Source organism: Papilio machaon, chromosome 9 (assembly GCF_912999745.1).
Source record: "Papilio machaon chromosome 9, ilPapMach1.1, whole genome shotgun sequence".
Taxonomy (NCBI): domain Eukaryota; kingdom Metazoa; phylum Arthropoda; class Insecta; order Lepidoptera; family Papilionidae; genus Papilio; species Papilio machaon.
In genome coordinates this window covers 6,813,248-6,833,136 of record NC_059994.1, presented here as the reverse complement: position 1 = coordinate 6,833,136, position 19,889 = coordinate 6,813,248, and the positions used below count along the sequence as shown (strand labels likewise).

At 40.5% G+C, this 19,889-nt stretch overlaps 1 protein-coding gene across 5 annotated transcripts in view; it reads left to right on the top strand.

Moving 5' to 3' along the window:
• The window catches only part of LOC106713208 (dual specificity protein kinase CLK2), a 64,135-nt gene that overhangs the window by 38,184 nt on the left and 6,062 nt on the right, over positions 1-19,889 (top strand). For 2 of the 5 annotated variants that reach the window (XM_045679237.1, XM_045679238.1), the window contains 5 exons: positions 6,393-6,519; positions 17,084-17,165; positions 17,690-17,756; positions 18,466-18,579; positions 19,769-19,859. In XM_045679237.1, the coding sequence (XP_045535193.1) occupies positions 6,393-6,519; positions 17,084-17,165; positions 17,690-17,756; positions 18,466-18,579; positions 19,769-19,859 (481 nt within the window). Of the gene's footprint in view, positions 1-6,392; positions 6,520-6,895; positions 8,806-13,019; positions 16,193-17,083; positions 17,166-17,689; positions 17,757-18,465; positions 18,580-19,768; positions 19,860-19,889 lie in introns of those variants that run through there. The other 3 variants (XM_045679235.1, XM_014505929.2, XM_045679236.1) reach the window with 3 other exon arrangements.

Here is a 19,889-nt window from a genome sequence, read left to right as displayed (position 1 = left end):
TCAAATTCGTCACTATAATCTCTAATTTACTTGTATGTTAGTTTTAAAACTTTAAGTATAACTTAATCCTTAAAGTCTCAGTAAAGTCGTTACCATTACCATTTTTAGTTTATTACCTCTCCTACTCATACAATTATTTAGTTTTTCAAGTTTGTCCGCTGTTTCAACCCACTGGTAAGTCATTAAGTGAAATTAATGACGATTCTTTCCGATTTTTTATCACATATTTCCGTATTTGTTAAAAATGAGAGAATGTCTTATTTATATCGCATACCAAATTTTTGCTATTGCTGTTTTTAATTATTTTACAAGCCTTTACAGCTATAACAAAAAACAAAACCATTTCAGAATATGTAATCACATAAATAGCATGTTTTAAATCATATAACAACCAACCGTTTATAATATCAAATTGTACACTGAGTCACATTTACATTTTCCGTCACTTATCTCGGTCCATTACTTATTTAATCTCTTATCAAGATTTGTTATGAAAAAAAACTGGTTGTACACGTCTAAGTTTCATCTATAATGGACCCAGCTACGCGTTCAGTTGGGATGTTTGTCAAATGTCAAACTCGGTTGTGTTGCCGGTCAACTTTCACCGTGTGCACGTGTACCGTGTGCGGTATAATACCCCCTTTATTATGTAACACTGTCTCCACGAGATGCAGATCGATATGCTGAGCATTTGTTTCGTAAACAAAAACATGCATGCATCAATATTGCACTTCCTCTCGATGTTTGCTTTTTTGAAGATAACCGTTAGTTACAGTTTGTTTTAATTTATACTAGCTTGACAGTATTTTGTTCCGTACAAAGGGAAAAAAATCCTTAGTATTTTTTTGGACTTAATCAGTATAAATATTATTTGCAAAATATTTTACTAATGCAAAGTAATAACATTATATCATTAGTGTATTTGTAACGGGACTAGGAAGTTTATTACGCAACTCGAACACAGTCGAAGTATTGCCGGGTTACGATATTGTTTTTCAGAGGTATACCCATAGTGCAATGGTGGCCATAACAGTGCAGTAGATCATAGCAAAAAAAATTCGGCAAACATAACGTAGTAGAAGATGCTCAAACGCAATGTTCACACTAATATAAATAGGTGTTTACTAAGAATAATTTGGTACTTAACTGTGCTGTTTCATTTATAATTTCATGAAGTTTGGAATTCGTGGTAGCACAGGGTTGGTCTAATCAAGATACTAATAAGATTACTTATAGAAATTATAAATATTATTATTTAAGTGTTCATATAAACACGTGTGTTATGTCTGTGTTATCTTACATTATTCTAAACTACCATTAATAATAGTAGGGCATTTCTTCCTGAGGAAAAATACATTGGTAGTAGGTACATTTGTATATAGTGTAAACGAATGAAAAATAAAAATGATCTAATAATTTCAAGATTATAAAAGTTAACATGACACAGAATAAGGTCTTGTTCGATGACAAGAGTTTAGCAGAAATATAACAGTAAATTTAAGCTGAGGACAAGGCATTGTTTGATACAAATCAGTCCGTCTTTGTGAACTTACATTAAAAATTGAAATGATTCCGTCTATGCTTTTTCCATGTGCGATTATATTTTTGGCTTTGATATTTTTGTTATATTGTGTAAATATCGTTTGTCATTGACCTATCGCTGCATTGGGTGGGTCAGTGTGTCCGCAAGTTGACATGAATCGCGTTGATCAGTCATCCAGCGCGACCTTGTCTGCCATCAATGTGAACTTACTAGCGGGAATGTATTCGCGGTAACCCCTACATGTAAACATTATATTCCATTCTGCACCACTCATTTACAATCTTATGCACATAGCATTGAACAATATGTACTCAGTTTGATATTAGTGAACGATACTTTACGCTTTTCGTCATAGATAAATAACATTGAAAGCATCTATCAAGATCAAATGTAATACAATCTTAATTCTGAATCTATTATTTAAGGCGTTCATGCAATGTTAATTGTTAAATTTTGTCCCGTATCACTCCAAAGTGATCTAATTCAATAGAAGTTGAATAGCGAGTCTCCTTGACCGGACGCGGCCCGCTGCGAGTCGAGTCACATTGTGAGAGCCCGCCTCGAGATTTCGTAACCGGCGCTGCACCGAGATTGATCGATTATGGTCATTGTACAGGCGTTCCACTATCGCGCCACGAGTCGACCTCTGAGCACAGCGGCGCGCGCGCTGATTTCCTTACCTGTCATATTGTCACTATCGCGATGCTTTATTGGGTCACGTAACCTTTAATCGCTCGAGTGTACGCGGCCGCTGTGAAACATTGCACCGTCTGTTGCACGAACGCACTCGACGGAAAGTAAAAATACCTTGTAACATTAGGAAACATGTAACACGACGAATCGAAACGAGATGATTCAATGCGTGTTGTCTGCCGTCTAAATATAAAGTACCGTTGTGTGAATACCGTATCTGCTTGAACGTTGACCGCATTGCAATTTAATGATTTTCCTTCATCGCGCTTTCAGTTAACCGTATTTGCACAATTACCTTAACGGCGCGTGTTACCAAGACGGTCCGCTTAGAATTATGAACACTGCATAATACCTTCCTAAACAGGGACAACCGCGACCGGTTCATTCTTTACAAACAATTTTAACAAATGTCGCGTGGCCGTGCCGAGAATGGTAGATGGAGTAACTGTCTACAAATCTTGATAACCAAGCATTCCCTTCGAGCTTTTATAGTGACAAGTTAATGCATTTCACCTCGTCGTCCGCACCGACGGAAATTAATTACTTAATGTTCAATTTGAATATCAATTGCTTAACGGTATTTTTGTGTCGACGCTTTATTATTTACTAAGTGATCGAGCAACATAGAATCGGAAACGTTATCAACGTTTGCATTTAGAAAATGTTTAGCGGCTAGTTTTCGTGGAATACTCATACGAACCTCGAATTATAATGTTGATGAGCGATCGAAAGTGAGTGTTCCGGTGTTTGTCATGCACCGAGCAGCGCACGCCGCGTAACGCGCGTGCTTCGCTTGAACGTTGACACCAGCGTTGCTCATTTTAAGGCTCTGTCACACGAACAATGAGTGACAACATAGCATCAAACTCTGTTTTATTAGATTACTTCCTAAGTTATCTCTTTAAGTTCTTGTGAAGTTAAAAAAGTTAGTTAATTTTTATTTAGTTTAGTTTTCTGAAAGATAGCAGTAACGCGATATTTACACTGTTATTTGCAACTACGAATCCAGACAATTTATACCTACTAAAACTTTTAAAAAAATTGCCCTAGACGTTTGTGTGTCATTGTCTTATCTATTATGCTGACGACCCTCAAAATGGCATCGCACCTGCGCATTAACTCATTTTCCGGCTCAAGTGCCATTAGTGTCATTGAATTTGTTGAGATTAATTTCATGGTGGCTGTGCGATCATTCACGGTGTTAACCTCATTATTTGCTTTATTGCAGCTGAATCATATTTTTTCTTTACTTAGTATATAAACGAAATCATATTTTGAGAAACATTAAATGTTAACAAAATGTATTTTGGCATTTGTTATTACCTGAAAATAAAACTTAAACATTCTATAGGCAATTTTTTTTATTAATATTATGCAAAATACAATACACCTTACTGCCATAATTATAATTTTCTCAGCGATTAGTTGTAGAATACCTTTTCTTGTTAAATTAAATGCTTTATGTCAATTTTTTTTTTGTGTATGACGATGATGATGGTTGGGACATTGATTTTTTTATTATGTATAAACTTTTTAAAGTTCATGAGTATTCCATCCACGAAATGTTTGTCGAAAAACATGTGCACGATAACTTTGTTACGCAATAGTCTTTGGTAATCTAGTTCATTTGCATTTAGAAAAGAGGAAGTCCCCATCGTTAAAATGTATATGCCTATAATAGTCGACTTTCTTTCATTTATGTCACACTCCTTTATTTATGAGTGCCTAGATTTAAGTAGCTCATTAATTAGCTTATATTAATTTTATTTGCTATAAAACTAATTAAGTTGGACTAGAAAATCGTGAATTTTGTCAACATAATACACACATCTGTTAATGTATTGGAATAATAGACTCGAAATTTTGTGAAACATGTTCACGCACAAACACTAATAAAGATTACAACAGCCTTAACATAGACGTATATCCATAAAATGAGCGTTTCCTAAAAGTTTGACACTACATAGTAAGACCATTTTGAAATGTCAGTGTCATGAAACAATTTTAAAAATTCGGGAAAATGTAGGGTACAAAAATAAAAGTAAAATAAACTAAAAAAAAAAATTAAAATTATTAATGAGTTTTATTTTACAATTAATTATCTAAAAAAGGCAAACAAAAAAACATTTTTAATAAGACAGTATTTTGTTTTGTCGTTGTTTTAAAATTATTAATTGATGTTTCAAAATGTCACAATTAATTATTAAACTGTACTAAAAACTAAGAAAATTTGATTGACTTTATATGTAAATGTTTTAATGTAAATGACAACATTGGGGAAATTTACCACAAAAAAGAACATCCAGATGCCTTCTACAAGGCAACTGTTTTTTTAAATTTCTAAGCAGTGCATGTAATTGCCTACACTAACTTATTTCATATATAATCGTAAAATAGTAGGTATCACATGTCGCGAGGAACGTCGAAGGTCTACGTGGCCCAAGTTCAACTTGTCAGCTGGCGCTAAACAATGTGACATAACGCCCAGATCGACTAGACGCCTTCGCAACGCCTTTTATACGCATAGATTTTTCAAAGGCCATCCTGAAAAGGCTCTGTCAACTTATGATGCAAGCTTGCAATATTTTTATATAAAAATATGTTATTTGCAATTTGTTCAATGCTGTTTCACAGTTATTATGGATGTAGTCATATATGCACCTATATATTTGGTATTTTAGTTGGTAGTAAGGATATAATTTAGTAGACTTAATAGGAGATGTATAGTTACAGTTTGTTGTTGTTATAAACATCTTATAACAATCAATTTAATTCATATATAAGCGGATTAGAGACTAATTATATTATGGTTGTTTGCGCAGTGCAACCGCAGTCGGCGATGCTGCGTTGCAATTATCGTTCATTACTTCCATACACTATGCCTCGCCGCGGAAACTAATCTAAATTTGTAAACTAATAAAATCTTAAAGTTTGCGTGGTGAATTTCGGGCTTACTGGCTTAATTCGATGTTTTCTTGTCCGAGTGGTTGATGTAAAACAAGTCAATGTTTTAGTCGTTCGTCAAAGTGTATTGATCGAAGTGATTAGTCACTGGACGCCGTTTTCTTTCGTAAACTAAGACGTAAGATGTCATGGTCGTCGTTTTTTTAGCCTCAGTGTTCGAATCTACGGTTACTGTAATTTGGCAGTTATCACTATACCTAAACCAGACATGCTGTTTGCTCTGTTGAAAAATCTGTGTTCCAACTATAGTCAAATTGACTACGAGGTAGCGATTGCATGGCTCGCTTGCTGGTGAGTATATAACATATATGTATGTATACCTATAACGGTCTTGACGAATTGCATATGCAGCCAACATTAAGTTACCTTTAACATTGATTTCTATCTGGATCAACACTTAAAACATTTCACATAATTAGTTTTTTTTTGTTAATTATTCACGTGAATTAATTTAAATTTAATTATATACAAAACTCGTTTTAACAACTGAAACTTGTCCACCGCACAGTATCGCTTGAGTGTAACAGTAAAATACGATATGTTTACGTATGACGCGAATAGGTTCCGTCGCAGGCTGCGATAGTACCCCGCCGGCTGTTTTCAAATGTGTAATGATGAGGTATGTACCTCGACAAGTTGGTGAGATGGGCGCACGCGTTTATGTGTTAGTCCGTCCGCGGCCGCAGCGCGCGCCGCCGCGTGCCCGCCGCGCCGGCCGCACCGCACCGCATCGACCTTGACCAACTGTCATGACTCGACGCAACTACATCTCTCATTACGTGAAAACACAAAAACACTACTAAAGATCACGGCTTAACTTGCGCGCGCGCCATTAAGCTAACTATCGCGGTGAAGTACAGTGCGGTTATATCAAGTATGAGTAATTGTTTATTGTAACAAACATCTGCGTATCCGTTTTGACGCTCAGCAAATTTAGGACATTATCGAAAATATAGGGACGGGGCAACGGCGTTGGGCCGCCGTCAGGGCGCTGCTGCACGCCTGTTGCCTTCCGTCGACCGATGCTCTACACCGCTTGGTGGACCCGCATTCCGGTTACACAGAACGGTCTCCAACGTTAGTAGATTACGACTCCTGGACGCACCGACCTCACCTTTATATTGCGCAAACGACGTTTTAGCCCTTACCCCTGTTCACTAACCCTACAGCCTCTCGGTCGCAAATTTCACAGCTCGGAGCACTCGTGGAGGCGGAGAAATGAGCGCTCGAAGCGATCACATCACCGTCGCTCCCCCACATCGCACCGGCGGAGGAGACACCACCGCGACGAATCCTCCCCCCGCTCGCCACCGGATCAGGTGAGTCCCACCGTTTCATAATGGTTACTAATTTTAAAAGATGAATGAAAGGTTGGAATGCTTATTTTTGTAATCCGACGCTCTCGCATCGTCACTATGAAGTGTCCACCCGAAAATTAGTTAATTTAAAGATTCGACAGAGACCGTGAACGTGCCACTGGTAAGCATATGTCGGAACCAGAATAATATATAACCGTCACCGCGACCGTTTGGGCGAATGCGCCCGACTGGTTTGGCGCGATAGTGCGCGTGCGCGTGCGCCTTCTCCCATGAAGTCGCACGCGAGAAACGGCGGCCTCCTCGCGCTTGCGTCCGTTCTATTTGCGTTCCCCTTCGTCACGCGGGCCGCCTTCAGTCAGTCGCCAAGCTCAGCCGGGCGGCCAGCGCGTGTCCGCGCCTGCCGCCGCGCCGACCGCCATGGCCGCGCAGCCGTCGCGTCCGCCGCCGGACAACTTGCTCTTTCGTGGCCCCCCACCGGTCCTACCGCGTGTGCTGCTGCTGCCGGCCGACACACTACCCTGCGACACCGTATTCCCCCCCGGTGCTCTTTCCAATGCTTTGCAACAAATGAACAACGTGGGTGTACCGTGCGAAGACTTGTTTGACAGCCAAGCGAACAATCATACATTCGAGAATAACCCTTGTGCTGATCCACACCTTTCATCACTGTTACGACGGACTCACAGTTTTGATATATCTTATGTTTATCATGGTCAATGTGATGAAAACATCGAGAGTGCACATAGACTCGCACGATCTGAACCTGACCTGTCAAAAATAGGATACTTTGTGGAAGCTGAAGTTGCCTTAGACTGCGTGCCGATGCAGCCGCCCCCGCTCGTGTTAAACAACCCCTTCTACGATGGTTCTTTTGCATTAGATCCCTCGTTACTTAACCAGTCGATGGTTGTGCTACCCGATAATTATTTAGCCTTTGAAGATTCATTTGTTCCAACGTGGGATTACAAGCCCGAATTTTTAAATAATACCGAACTAAATCCTGAATTATACTATGAAACATTACCTATTATACCGTCTAACGACCCATGGTCTGTTTACGACCATGATAATTCAAATTACAACTATTATTCACCACAATTGGAGGTTCCCACAGACGACGGAATTCAATACATGAGGTTTAGTGATTTGGAATTTGCTTTACCACAATATATGAATTTGCCGGCTGAACCACCAATCGAATCTTTGAAAAATGAAACTAACGAATATGGACATATAAATGCGGAGAGGGATATGGAAAGTCGTCAAAATGCCAAGGAAAATAACATCAGTGAGAAACATTTATGTGATAAAGTGACTAAAGAATCAAAAGAAACGCCACCTCCTGCAGACACCGTGGTTATTGCGCCAGCAACTGAAGACAACAATTGTAATAACATCGACTCTAATGCGAATAGAGAGTCCTCTTGTAGCGAAGATTCCCTCAACGCTGACATATCTAATGACGTTACATCTAGTTTAGCATTCGTACCGAGCAGTAAGAGCTCGCAGGTGGCTCATGCTGGAGATGACACGAGCGACGACACCTCACCCTGCTCCACCGACTACCAGGAGGCATCAGCTCTTGACCTGGCGCAAAGTCTCTCCAGTTGTGGTGATAGTACAGACTTTTCTCAAAGCAGGGACGACGTATCCCCCATACCAGAAGCACAAAATGACACCACTCCATGTGTTGCAAAAAATGAAGCGAACCTGCTTAATGGACCCCATGTTCAGGCTTTAGAGAAAACTTTGGTCAAAGTGCCCCTCAGTCAATTACCATCCATTCCGGATTATTGTTCATTGTCGAAAATATCTCCGGTACCTACTGGGCTGCCTGATGTGAATTCTTTCGGTGTTAATTCGAAAAAGACACAGACGCAAAAATCTCTGGCCGTAGCAGAGCCCGTTGTAAACAAAAACGATAAGCCGCCTACCGCACCTAGTGACTCCACTCAAGCGAGTTCTGTTAGTGTTAGGAATGTAATCGCTGGCGCTTCTAATGTTTCACAAAAACATCCCGTGCCTCCCTGTGTGCCGGCGGCGTGGCTAGCAGCAGCGCCGCTCGTCGATCGTGCTAATGTACAGAAAAATGTGCCTCAAATCTGCATTCAGAACGCGGAGGGCCAGGCGAAGGCTGCGGATAGGGGCCCGCGGACAGGCCAGCAAGCGGCCGCGAAGGCAAGCGAGGCGGGCGCTCCAGAACCCCAGCCGTCCTGCTCCTTTGCGCCGCCGCCACCCCCTCACAATACACAGCTCAAACCTGACAAACAACACAAAGAAGTCGAGGTCAGACATTTTTCAATTGATTTAGGCAATATGGTTCGATTGATTTTTTCTCTACTTAAATTCGAATAAGTAATCAAATTACATATGCGCGAACTTAATAAAAGCAGCGACTGCGCAATGCGCTGCCAACGGCACATTGAGACCGTTGCGCATCTATTTTAACATTATTTTAGGTCAGGGATTCATTCAAAACGTATGCTCTGATTCGCGATATTATAAAAATCTAACAACGGACCTCGAATTTGTTTACTACCTCTATAATGTATTAACAGTTGTGGTTTTTGTCCAGTTTTCTTTATTGTCATAACCTGCATGCGATATCATAATTAGTTACAGCTATCTCTTAAACCAATAAAAAATATTGATATTGCCTGTATATAAACAATGTGAACTAATTGTTTTTCATTTAAACAACCCATTAACACGATTCCGCATTTCATTATCGCGTGTGTATCGGGCACATATACACATGCATGAAGTCGATAAACAATTTGGGATGTATAACTGACGGAAATAGCAGCAGCAGCTGGCGCGATCTTTGAGATTCAGATGGCGGTCGCTAGATGGCGCCACGCGCCGCGCAAAACATGAACAAGCCACAGAAATAGCCGGGATCACCTTCACCTAGGCGGTACGGGAGACGGGCGGGAGCGGTGCCCATCAAATAGCTAAAAAATTACGCGCTTCTAAAGTATCCTCTGTTAATACAAATCACACCTGGTTTTCTTATTACATTTGGGAAATTCTACTAGCGTTTATAGTAAAGCAAATAAATTAACAACATCATTATCAATACCATTTTGCTTTCGGTTTTATTTGTCGACGTGCTCACGCGCTGGTCTCTGCGTAGCGACCACCAATAATCAACACTCACGTGTTATGCTATGCAAGTAGGCGCCGTATGAGGACAACATTGCATCGTAACTCGGCGCTTCTACAACAATGTAATAGCGGCAGTATCACAACAGTGCGCTTGTAGGCACGCTAACACATTTGCCTAATCGAGACTGATTAGATGGCGGCCGCGAGCAATTGCCTCGAATTGTCTGACTGATACGAAATTCCTAAATTAAATCCAGCTCCAACTGGTTCTTGCCGGGTATACAGTGACGTGGACCGTAGGGCTTATGCACAACAACTACAAAACTTTGTGTTTCTGAGATCATGATCGATCGATAGACCATTTTATAAAAAGTAATAAGAGATAATAAAAACAACACTGATTCAATATATCCTTGCATGGACATGGCGCCTGCATAGAATGTAACATTACATGATTCATGATTTAAAAAATGCTAATAAAAGTTGTTAGTGATAAAATAAACAACAAATTGACACTGATGACTGTTAGTTGACATTTACACAGATTTTTCCACTTCCCCATATTCCGTGTAATAATTGTTACGGAAGTGCTAGGTTTTTACAATTATTTTACTCCGATAAAAGACTCGATATCGGCTAACCGGTAAAACCGTTTAAGTCTTAGTAATAATTTAACTTAGCGCAAAAAGTACTAAGCGATTTAAACTAATATTATATTGAGTTACACGTAACGTGGACTAATATATTTTATAGTTTGTGTGTTTTACTTTTATAAAAATACTAGCGGTCGCCCGCGAATTTACCGTCCATTCTGGAGATCATCCGTACCAAACGTAGCTTTGCAGACTGACAAATAGACAACAATTTTAAAAATTAGTCTTTAGTTATCAGCATCGCAAATACGTCACCTGTACGAAATATTTTTTTTTTTGCGATGTTACAGACACTGCAATTTTGTTAATATTATACATATTAATAATTATTATTTGCAAAATGCATATTGATAGTCGAGGTATAAAGATTTGATTATAAAAAGCCAGGATCGATTGTTAGAGGTATTGAGATAAAAAAGAGATTGTCAGTTTACAGGATACTTTTTCAACTCGAACTATTTGTTATACTGTCTTGTGAATTAGTCTAATACAGTGCCCATAAAATGTCTAGCAGTAACTAAGATTTGTTACATTTCTATAACATAGTGTTATTTTCTTCCCCAATTCGTCGTATATTTTAATCCTACTAATATTACACATGCGAAATTTCGGATGGATGTATATTTTGCTGTATTTTTCCACGTAACATTTGGATAACATTTGGAAAAGAGATAGATGTTGCTGCTGTAAATTGGAAGCAGGCGAATTCGCGGACAACAGCTAGTAGATAATTTAATCATGGATTTATGTTTGTTACATTCACAACTGCACTATAAAAGTAACATAGTATATGCAGAGGTCAAGTTCACGCGATACTGGAAAGCCGTTAATCCACGGCCGGCTCGGACGTCGAGATATGGACTGATTAATGCGGAGAACTAAGTCTTGTAGCCCATAGCCCACCTGTCTGTTAATGCGCGCCCCTTCCGGAGACCTTGCCCTCTCACTAATGTGCCAAGCACATCGATATGTTGTAGCTTCGAAACGTCTGCTAGACAAACTAAACAAAACTTACGAATGCATAATAATCGTAAACATTAACAAAATAGCCAAAACACACCTTCAATGTTATCTGGAGATTAAGAAGTCACGGCTTACAAAGCAGACTTATGATCAGTAGTTAAGTAACTCGTCTCAGAGTCATTAGTTAAAAAGATAGTCCTTCGTAATTGTTTGGGTGCATTTGTTATCGACCTTTAAATGTTTTTCATTACTTGAGTTATACAAAACTATCACTACAAAAAATTTATTCTCAATGTCAATACAAACAAATAACTATGCTAAGTTAAGTATACAAATGTGAAGCGTCGCAGTGTCAATGCCCGCGCGTCCATGTGATGATACAATTTATTTCACTGTATCAGTTCATTAATTAATGTGAACTCGTCCTTATCAACTGTCCCTTGCTAACTTATCTTGCTTTATTTATTCTTCGTCGTCTTGTTATTAAATAATTACCAATTTTATCATTATAGTATTCTCTCCTTGAATGAACACGCAGTCATTGCGACACGCTATCATAGTCCGCTTGAAATTGTTGTCCAATTGATTTAGTAGAAGTTACTCATGATTACTCATAGCTATGGATTCTTACTTGAAATAAAATGCTATTATGACATCCATTTTAAAAAGAAAAATTTCAAATGCTTTTGTAATTATAATTTTGAGTTAATCATCAAGAGGGCGAAAAAAAGTGGTCCAAGTTAAACCGACAACAATTTTTAAATATTTTCATATTTTCTGAATCCGCTACAAAGCTGCTGATTAGTTTGCACTATTTATAGAAGTCAAAGCGTGGCGACCGCGTGTCTCAACAATCGGGTGACTTATTTCTTCAACGTTCGGTTCCGGGTTCAAATTCGAACCGAAACTAACGCTTGTACAAGTCATTGGCTGTTGACCGCATATCCCCGCCCCTTTCTGGTAATAAGATAAAACTATACAGAGACTGATAAAACATGAACAAATTCTTTTTCGATAATATTTATTATTTATGTAACATAATCCAAGCAACTATGGTGCTGGTGACATGACACGCAATCATCACTTTTGATAAATTGATTATCAGTTTGTAAAAAATAAAAAACTTATACTTTATAAATATCTTGAGTACCAATTACACAACTAGGATATTAAATACGTATTTTTGTTGGTAGTATTGTGATACTTGTTAAGGAGAGCATGTGTTGCGCAGGAATCACGCGGATAAATCCTGTTAGAACCGAAGCTTCCATTAAATTGTTGCCGTCGTTTGCTTCGCCATCTTTTAATTGGTTTGCCGCAAAGGAAGTTCTGTCAGTCGAAGTTTGGGAGCGAGCTAATACAAACGTACTTCACAATCGTTCATTTCTCCCATATAAAGCAATATTTTAAAATATAATCTGTGTACGAAACCAAAACATCGGTTAGTGTGTGCACGCTGCCGCTTACGCCAGCACAGTCGCGTCCCCGGCGTGCAGCCGCTCAGCCGCCTCGCGTCCGCTTTTACGTGCGCGTACCGCTGCTAGCGCCATGGCCGAGCTGGCCCTGAAGCCAGACCGCGTCCGCGAGCCCCTGCGCTTCTCATCCTTTTATGAACTCTACAAGCGATTCCTCAAAGACCACGGCTGTAAGTGGCACGATGTCGCCAAACTCCTTAACGTAGTCGCCGAAGTACTTTTCGATGTGGACGGTGCCTTTACTCGTATAGCGAGCAAGGTCAGTACTCTACGTAGTTTTTCCCTATTATGAGAATGTTATAAGAAAATACTTTACCGAGTATGCTACAAATACTTTAATCGCAATCGAGAATCTTAACCGTTTCATTAGAATTTTGAATATGTTTTAATTGACTTAGTATAAAGGGATATGTATATTATTTTAACAAAAGAAAAAGGTTGTAAGGCTTGTACCCTAACGGTATTACCGACGGGGTCCGCGGACCAATGGCAGGCCGGCGATCTTTACCTGCACCCCGACCGCGTTTAGCGATCCTTGACGAATCTCAACAGCTGATAGTGCACGGCCGACCGTCGTACAAACTGCTATGAAACAAATCCAACCGCTGTTTGTGCATCGTTAATTACATATTGACATTTTGTTTTAGTTTCCTGTTCTGTGATTAAATCATGAAATCGTTTAGTTTACTCAAAGTGGTTAAGAAAGTTGTTGATTTTTTTATACTAACATTGACAGATGATTTCGGATCCCCGGAGGTAACATTTGATAAGCATCTTGTGTTCGTTTTTTACTTTTTTGTAAAATACATGCATTCAATTTTGAAAATTTGAATTTCGCGAACAAATACATTGAAAGTGAAGTGCCAGGTCTGCAGAAACATCTATTGAGTAAAACGTGGTTGCAACAATTTTGACTCGTACAAATACAGCGCGGGGAATGTTTGATATTTCATGAGCGTTTCCGTTACGTTGCGCCGTACGTCGCCTCGGCTGACAACATTGTGCCGATACAGACGTATCCATTGTGAAGCTGAGCACGAGTTGCACTCAGTTTGAACGGCGAAATCAATAAATAACACTATGAAACACCAGACAGAGATAAAGAACGACGAACAAATAAAATTTGTTTACATTATAATGATAAGAAGACACGAAGAGTAGTCATGATTTAGAGCTATTTTACAGCACGCTTTTGTGCACGATCGTGCTATGAACAGATAAGAGTAGACTTGTTAGTGATTATGCTAGATTTATCAAGATTAAGATTGACCCGAAGCTTCACATGCGATAGCCAAAGTGTGATGATTAATAACAAGTACGCGTGGAGTTCTCAGTGCGCGCACGCAACGCATTGTTCACCCACTAACCCATTTACTGAGCGCGTATTGACAGAATTGTCTTGGCGCTCGGGCTCGACATTCGGAGAAAGGAATCGCATACATCTACCGCAGAAAAACCAGATTCTTTTTATTTAATCGACTAAAGTTCTTACTTGCTTTACTTAACATTAGGAAGATAAGCAATAGGCTAAAGTAGTTTCGAATATGTTTTTGGGGTCATCTCATTTTGACGTGTATGTGTTAAATATTAATACCACCTTGACATGGTTTTCAAAATTGAAAACATAATTCGGTTTTTATAGTCGTTATCATATTGAAGACAAACATTAGAGAAGTCCATTCGATGTACACAAATATCTCTTTAGGTGTATATAAAGACGCGTATTAAATCGCGAAGCAGCGGCTAATGCGACGAAATGCGCACGCGGCGGCACCTCGGAGTGCGCGGGAGGGCGCTCCCACGGGTTGCCGATATTTTTAGTCCACGACCATTACTTGGCACCGACGGCCGCACTCGCCTGCGCTACTGATCTTTCTAAAATCCCGCCAGCGCGGCGGTACGCTCCCGGTTCAGAGTACGCCCAGTATAACATCCGCCGGCAAACCGTACGCCTCCGGCACAACTCCACTGCCGGCCCCATGAAAACATGTAACACCCACTGCGTGTTGAATTATGATGGTGGAAAAATGTTATGTGATGTGTATACCCCGGTTAAAGTGATTCGGTGTTGTAATTAGTGAGTGCGTAGAGATGGCAGGCGCGAGCGCAGGTGGCGCCGGCACGACCAGCCCGCGGCGTCAGCGCTACGGGCGCTCATCCACCTCGAGCGTGACTCAGCTACTGTCGGATGGCTACTCCAGTTTCATAAACCGACTGACGAGGCGCGGACCATCGGAGAAAAACGACGCCGTCATCGATACTAAGCTCCACGCCGCGCGAACTCGTTACGACGACAAAATACTAGCTAAAAACTCGACACTCACCAACGTTCGTCGGTATGATAACAATAGCCATATCTCTCCTTACACGTCTCTCACGTCCGGATTGTCCAGCTCTATGCGGAAATTGAACGACGAGCGAGCGTATCCAAGCTACCTCGCGGCGACCAAGCCTCGTATCGATACATCACCTTTACACACTAGCTCCGGTATTAGCGCTCTCGCTCGCAGTGACTCATTCCGCAGAGCACATTTGAAAGACAATCAATCATCGCCGTTCACCAAACGATACCCTCTCAAGGAAGCAAACAACAATAATATAGATCCTACACTTATGCTTGGCAGCACGCGCAGTCGTTTGGAAGATAAGTATTCCTCTGTGCTGGATAAAATTGCGATACAGAAAAAAGAAAGAGCTCGGAAAGAGAAGGAGGATCGCGATAAAACTCTGGAACCCGAGCCGATAGTGCCCCGGGGCCTGATGAGAAGCCTCACGACTGCCGTGTTCGGTGAAAATTCTTTCAAACGGAACATATATTCGCGCGAAAAGACGAGAGATAAAACCCCCTTCAGAAATACGGCCGATCGACGATTATCGTCGGGACATAAACACATCGATAGGAACGACATCAAAAATGGCTTCGATGTCTCAATCAGAGATCGTCTCGGGAAGGACAGAGATAGCGTTTATCGTCGACATCAAAGAAGATCGCTTCGAGCGGAAAAAAGTGACGAGAAAAGAGGTGGAAAGTTATCGTTGCGCCCCGTCGATATTAACATACAGCCGGCGGCGCGCGACCTCGTGTCGCCCCTGCAGCAAGGCGGCGAGAGCAAGCCTCACGCGACCAGAACCCCGGCTTCTTCGCCTGCCAGGGAGGCCGGGAGGCAGAAGCAGATTTACTTCCCGTCCAGCGACGAGGACGACGACAAGACACCCGTAGGCGACCGCGCGCTTACCGAACGCGAAACTAGACGAAAAGAAATACAAAGTCTCATCATGAAGTACGCACATTTAGACGAGGTGTACGGCCGTATAACGGAGAAGGAGACCAACGGCGCGAACCCTGTAGGGAACTCGGCGATCAGGCCGGAGCCCTTGGGCGTGGGCGACGTGGTAGCGCTGCCGCCTGAGTTGCGCGCGCGCCGACGCCCGCAGCGGCCACGGCACCTGCTGCGGCGCGCCGCCACGCCGCCTGTAAGCATTTCTAACCGCCAGCGCCTGCCCCTGCGCATTCTCCGTCTGCGTTAACATACACACCCGCTGAATGCTTCTCAATATACGCTTACCGATCATTGATACATTAATGTTGTATACAAGTGAACTAAATTAACACCACAGGAGGTTTAAATAATAATATAATATAAGTCATCATCGCAGTAAATAATATATTGAATGCATGTATTTTCCAATAAATAAAAAATAAACGAAGGTAGTTCTATCTACATGTAGTGTTCGTTATCAAAATTAATATTAGAGCGGTAGTTTTAAAAATTCATTTACAATTGTACTGCTACTAACAGTGTGTTTTGACATACGTAGAAATGAGGCGATACAAAACGCTCTAAGATGATAGTGCATGTGTTCAGCTTATTTGTGCGTGTTGTTACAGACAAAATGTTTCTTTATTGTATAAAAATATTAACGAGCGCCGGTCGTAAGCGAAGGAGCTCGATCGGCTCGAGCGTTTCGGGTGTTAGTATTAGTAGCAATGTAATTTACTAAGGGCTCGGGTGGACACTGATCGAATGTCGTCGGTGCGTGTGGCTGCGCTTGCGAGAGTGGCGAGAGCGAGTGATCGAGTGGTGTTGATCCGTGATGAGTTGGACCGCAGGCTGGCGCGACCCGCAGCGCCCACCCGTCCGCCCTCTAACAGCATGTACGACACACATTCCAATTGTCGCTTGTCTGACGGGCAACCGTTCCATTCTGATTGTTGGGTACAACACGACTCGGGTCCGTGGCGATCGCGTGGCGCTCTCCGTGGCATGTGGCGTGTGGCGCGTGTGGCGTGTGTGCGGGGCGCGGGCGCGTTCGCGGTGCGACGACGGTGGCTGCCCCGACCTGGCCGCACTGCCCGCCCTGCAGAGCTCCCGAGCGCGCTCCTCCGTCAAGGACGACAAGGACGGACACCTGGTGTACTGGCCCGGATATGTCATGGGAGCGAGATGTTCGTGTCCACAACATAACTTTACCATACCCCACCCCACCCCATAGCTACACAATACATATCACACACACAAACTCATATACACACCCCACACTCACACAGACTACGAGATGTGCATACAATCAAATTATGCATCATAATAACCGAAACACAAACAAAAAACACCTCACACTAACAATTGACAGTTTAATAAATGTGTAACTTTCTCAGTACATTCAAGCCCCGTTGCAGACATTCGTGTTGTACGAAGATTTTTCCACGCATTAATTTTATGCTTATAATTTTATGTACTTTTCTTTACTTTGAAAAAATCATAAAAATATTACGACTACTTATAAAATTGACGCTGAATTAAAATAATTTACTTATTAATTTTGCACCCCGACTGCTTTTATAAAATTTTTAGACTTTCTATTTCGTAGGATTATGTGCAATAAATGTGTTGTGATGAGAGACAACTATCCCGACTCCATCACGACTCTATATGTGTGCAGTTGATTCATTATGTACTCGGTTACTTTCAGATAAGATCATCGACACTCTCGGTGAGGGCACGTTCGGAAAGGTGGTCGAAGTCAAGGACTTAGAAATGTAAGATATACAACTTTTATTTTATATCTATAATAATCATAATAATACAATGAAACGTTTTTACAGCAATAACTTTTAGGCAATCACTAGCTGTTGCCTACCACTGCCTACCGAATAAAAACAAAACACAGACTATATTCTACATTTATGCCAAATTTCATCGAGATTCGTTTAGCCGTTCTGGAGAAGATACCTTCTAACAAACATCCATCAAAATCTAAGTATATACAAATAGTTGTATCTAATAGTATTAAAATGAGTAAATTGAAAGATTTCCCCATTGTGATAGAATAAGTTCGCACTCGTTGTTTTTGACACGCATTGTTTTGGCAAAGCGTGCGGTGGCGCGGGCGGCGGCGCGGGCGATGGCGCGGGCGCGCTTATTGTTCAAGCTCTATTTTCATTTGTTTACATTACCCAGTCTACCTTCACTAGCCATTGCTACTAAATGCCCGTTTTCATATTACTTTTAATATTATTTTTTTACTATACTAAATTTATGATAATTTTATACGAATTTATATCTTATAAAAATATTGCATACATTTTTTACCGTCTTGTTCCACTACCGAAACACTTGGAAAAACTTATAGAACGTATATCATTTCTTTTAAAGAAAATTAAATATGTTTGTTACAGTTGTTTCCACTTTACACAACCATGGCTATCTTGTACGTTTTTAATAATTTTTTGTTTTTTACCTTTTCAGGGAGCACAGAATGGCTCTTAAAATAATAAAAAACGTTGAAAAGTACAGAGAGGCTGCAAAGTTAGAGATTAATGTATTAGAAAAGTTGGCAGAAGTTGACCCCGACTGTAAACAGTAAGTACTCAACGTTCACATTATTCATTCGAAATAAACATCCGCCTACTTTGACAAAATATCACATTTATACACATACGTCCACAGCTAAAGGTAGGAAATTAAACGTGCAATTTATTTATGCCTTCGCTTTAGTCTCATGCGCATTTATGAAATAAGCAACTTCATTGTTTGTCTTCTCGATCATTCGATTTAGGTTCTTTCGGACCAAATCCGACAATGTAGCAGTCAAGTATGTGTCAGATTAGACTCTATGTTTGATATTAGTTTGGTGTTATCAATACTACTGAAGATATTTAACGTTGTCATCGGGTGGCGATGAGCGAGGCGCGCGGCTGCAGCACTGTCCGCTGACCTTGCGTGTTTGTACGCGATATGACGGCCGCCGCTGTTGGCGCTCAGCCAGCGCCCCGCCGCCGACCCGACACCGATGTCAACCGACGCACACAAAAATACCACCCCCCCTCTGCCCCACCACCACCACCACCCCCCCGCCATGTCCGAGCGAGCTCTGTTCACTTTATAAATACTGAATATTTTATATAGTGAACATTTTTAGAAACGACCTTGATTAGCAAAATTATTTACATCCGATGTGCTTTCACCTAAAACTACCGAAGTATTGAGAAATCTGTTTGTCTAGTGACGTACATTTTATACTATATTTTGTTTATTTTAATGACTATCCGTTGATTTCTGATACCAAAATGTCTGTATTCTTTTTGACAAAATAGTGCTAACTGTATATTTTAAACGGGGATTTTGGTGTCAAAAACCCACGGTATTATACAATATTATATATTATATATATAATACATATATATTATATGTAATACAATATTTCATATTATTATTATAAGTTGATCAAACTTAAACAATCTATTCTCATTTTACGTGTCACGGTTTAGATACATCTGATACATCAATAAAAATATTTAGTTTCGTATTAGTATATTATATACTAGCTGTTGCCATCAACTTCGTAAGCGCTTGGTTAAAAAACGTAATATGTAGTCTATGTGTTCTTCCAGACTATGTTCTACATTTGTGCTAAATTTTATCAAAATCCGTTTCAGAGATACCTTTAAACAAACATCCATCCATCCATTCATTTAAACATTCGCATTTATAATATTATGATGATGGAAACAAAACTTAAATGTTAACATGTATGTATGTATTGTTACAGTTTGTGTGTAAAAATGCTGGATTGGTTTGAATATCACGGACACATGTGTATAGCATTTGAAATGTTGGGACAAAGTGTATTTGACTTTTTGGTAAGTTTTATATTTACAAATATTGATTTC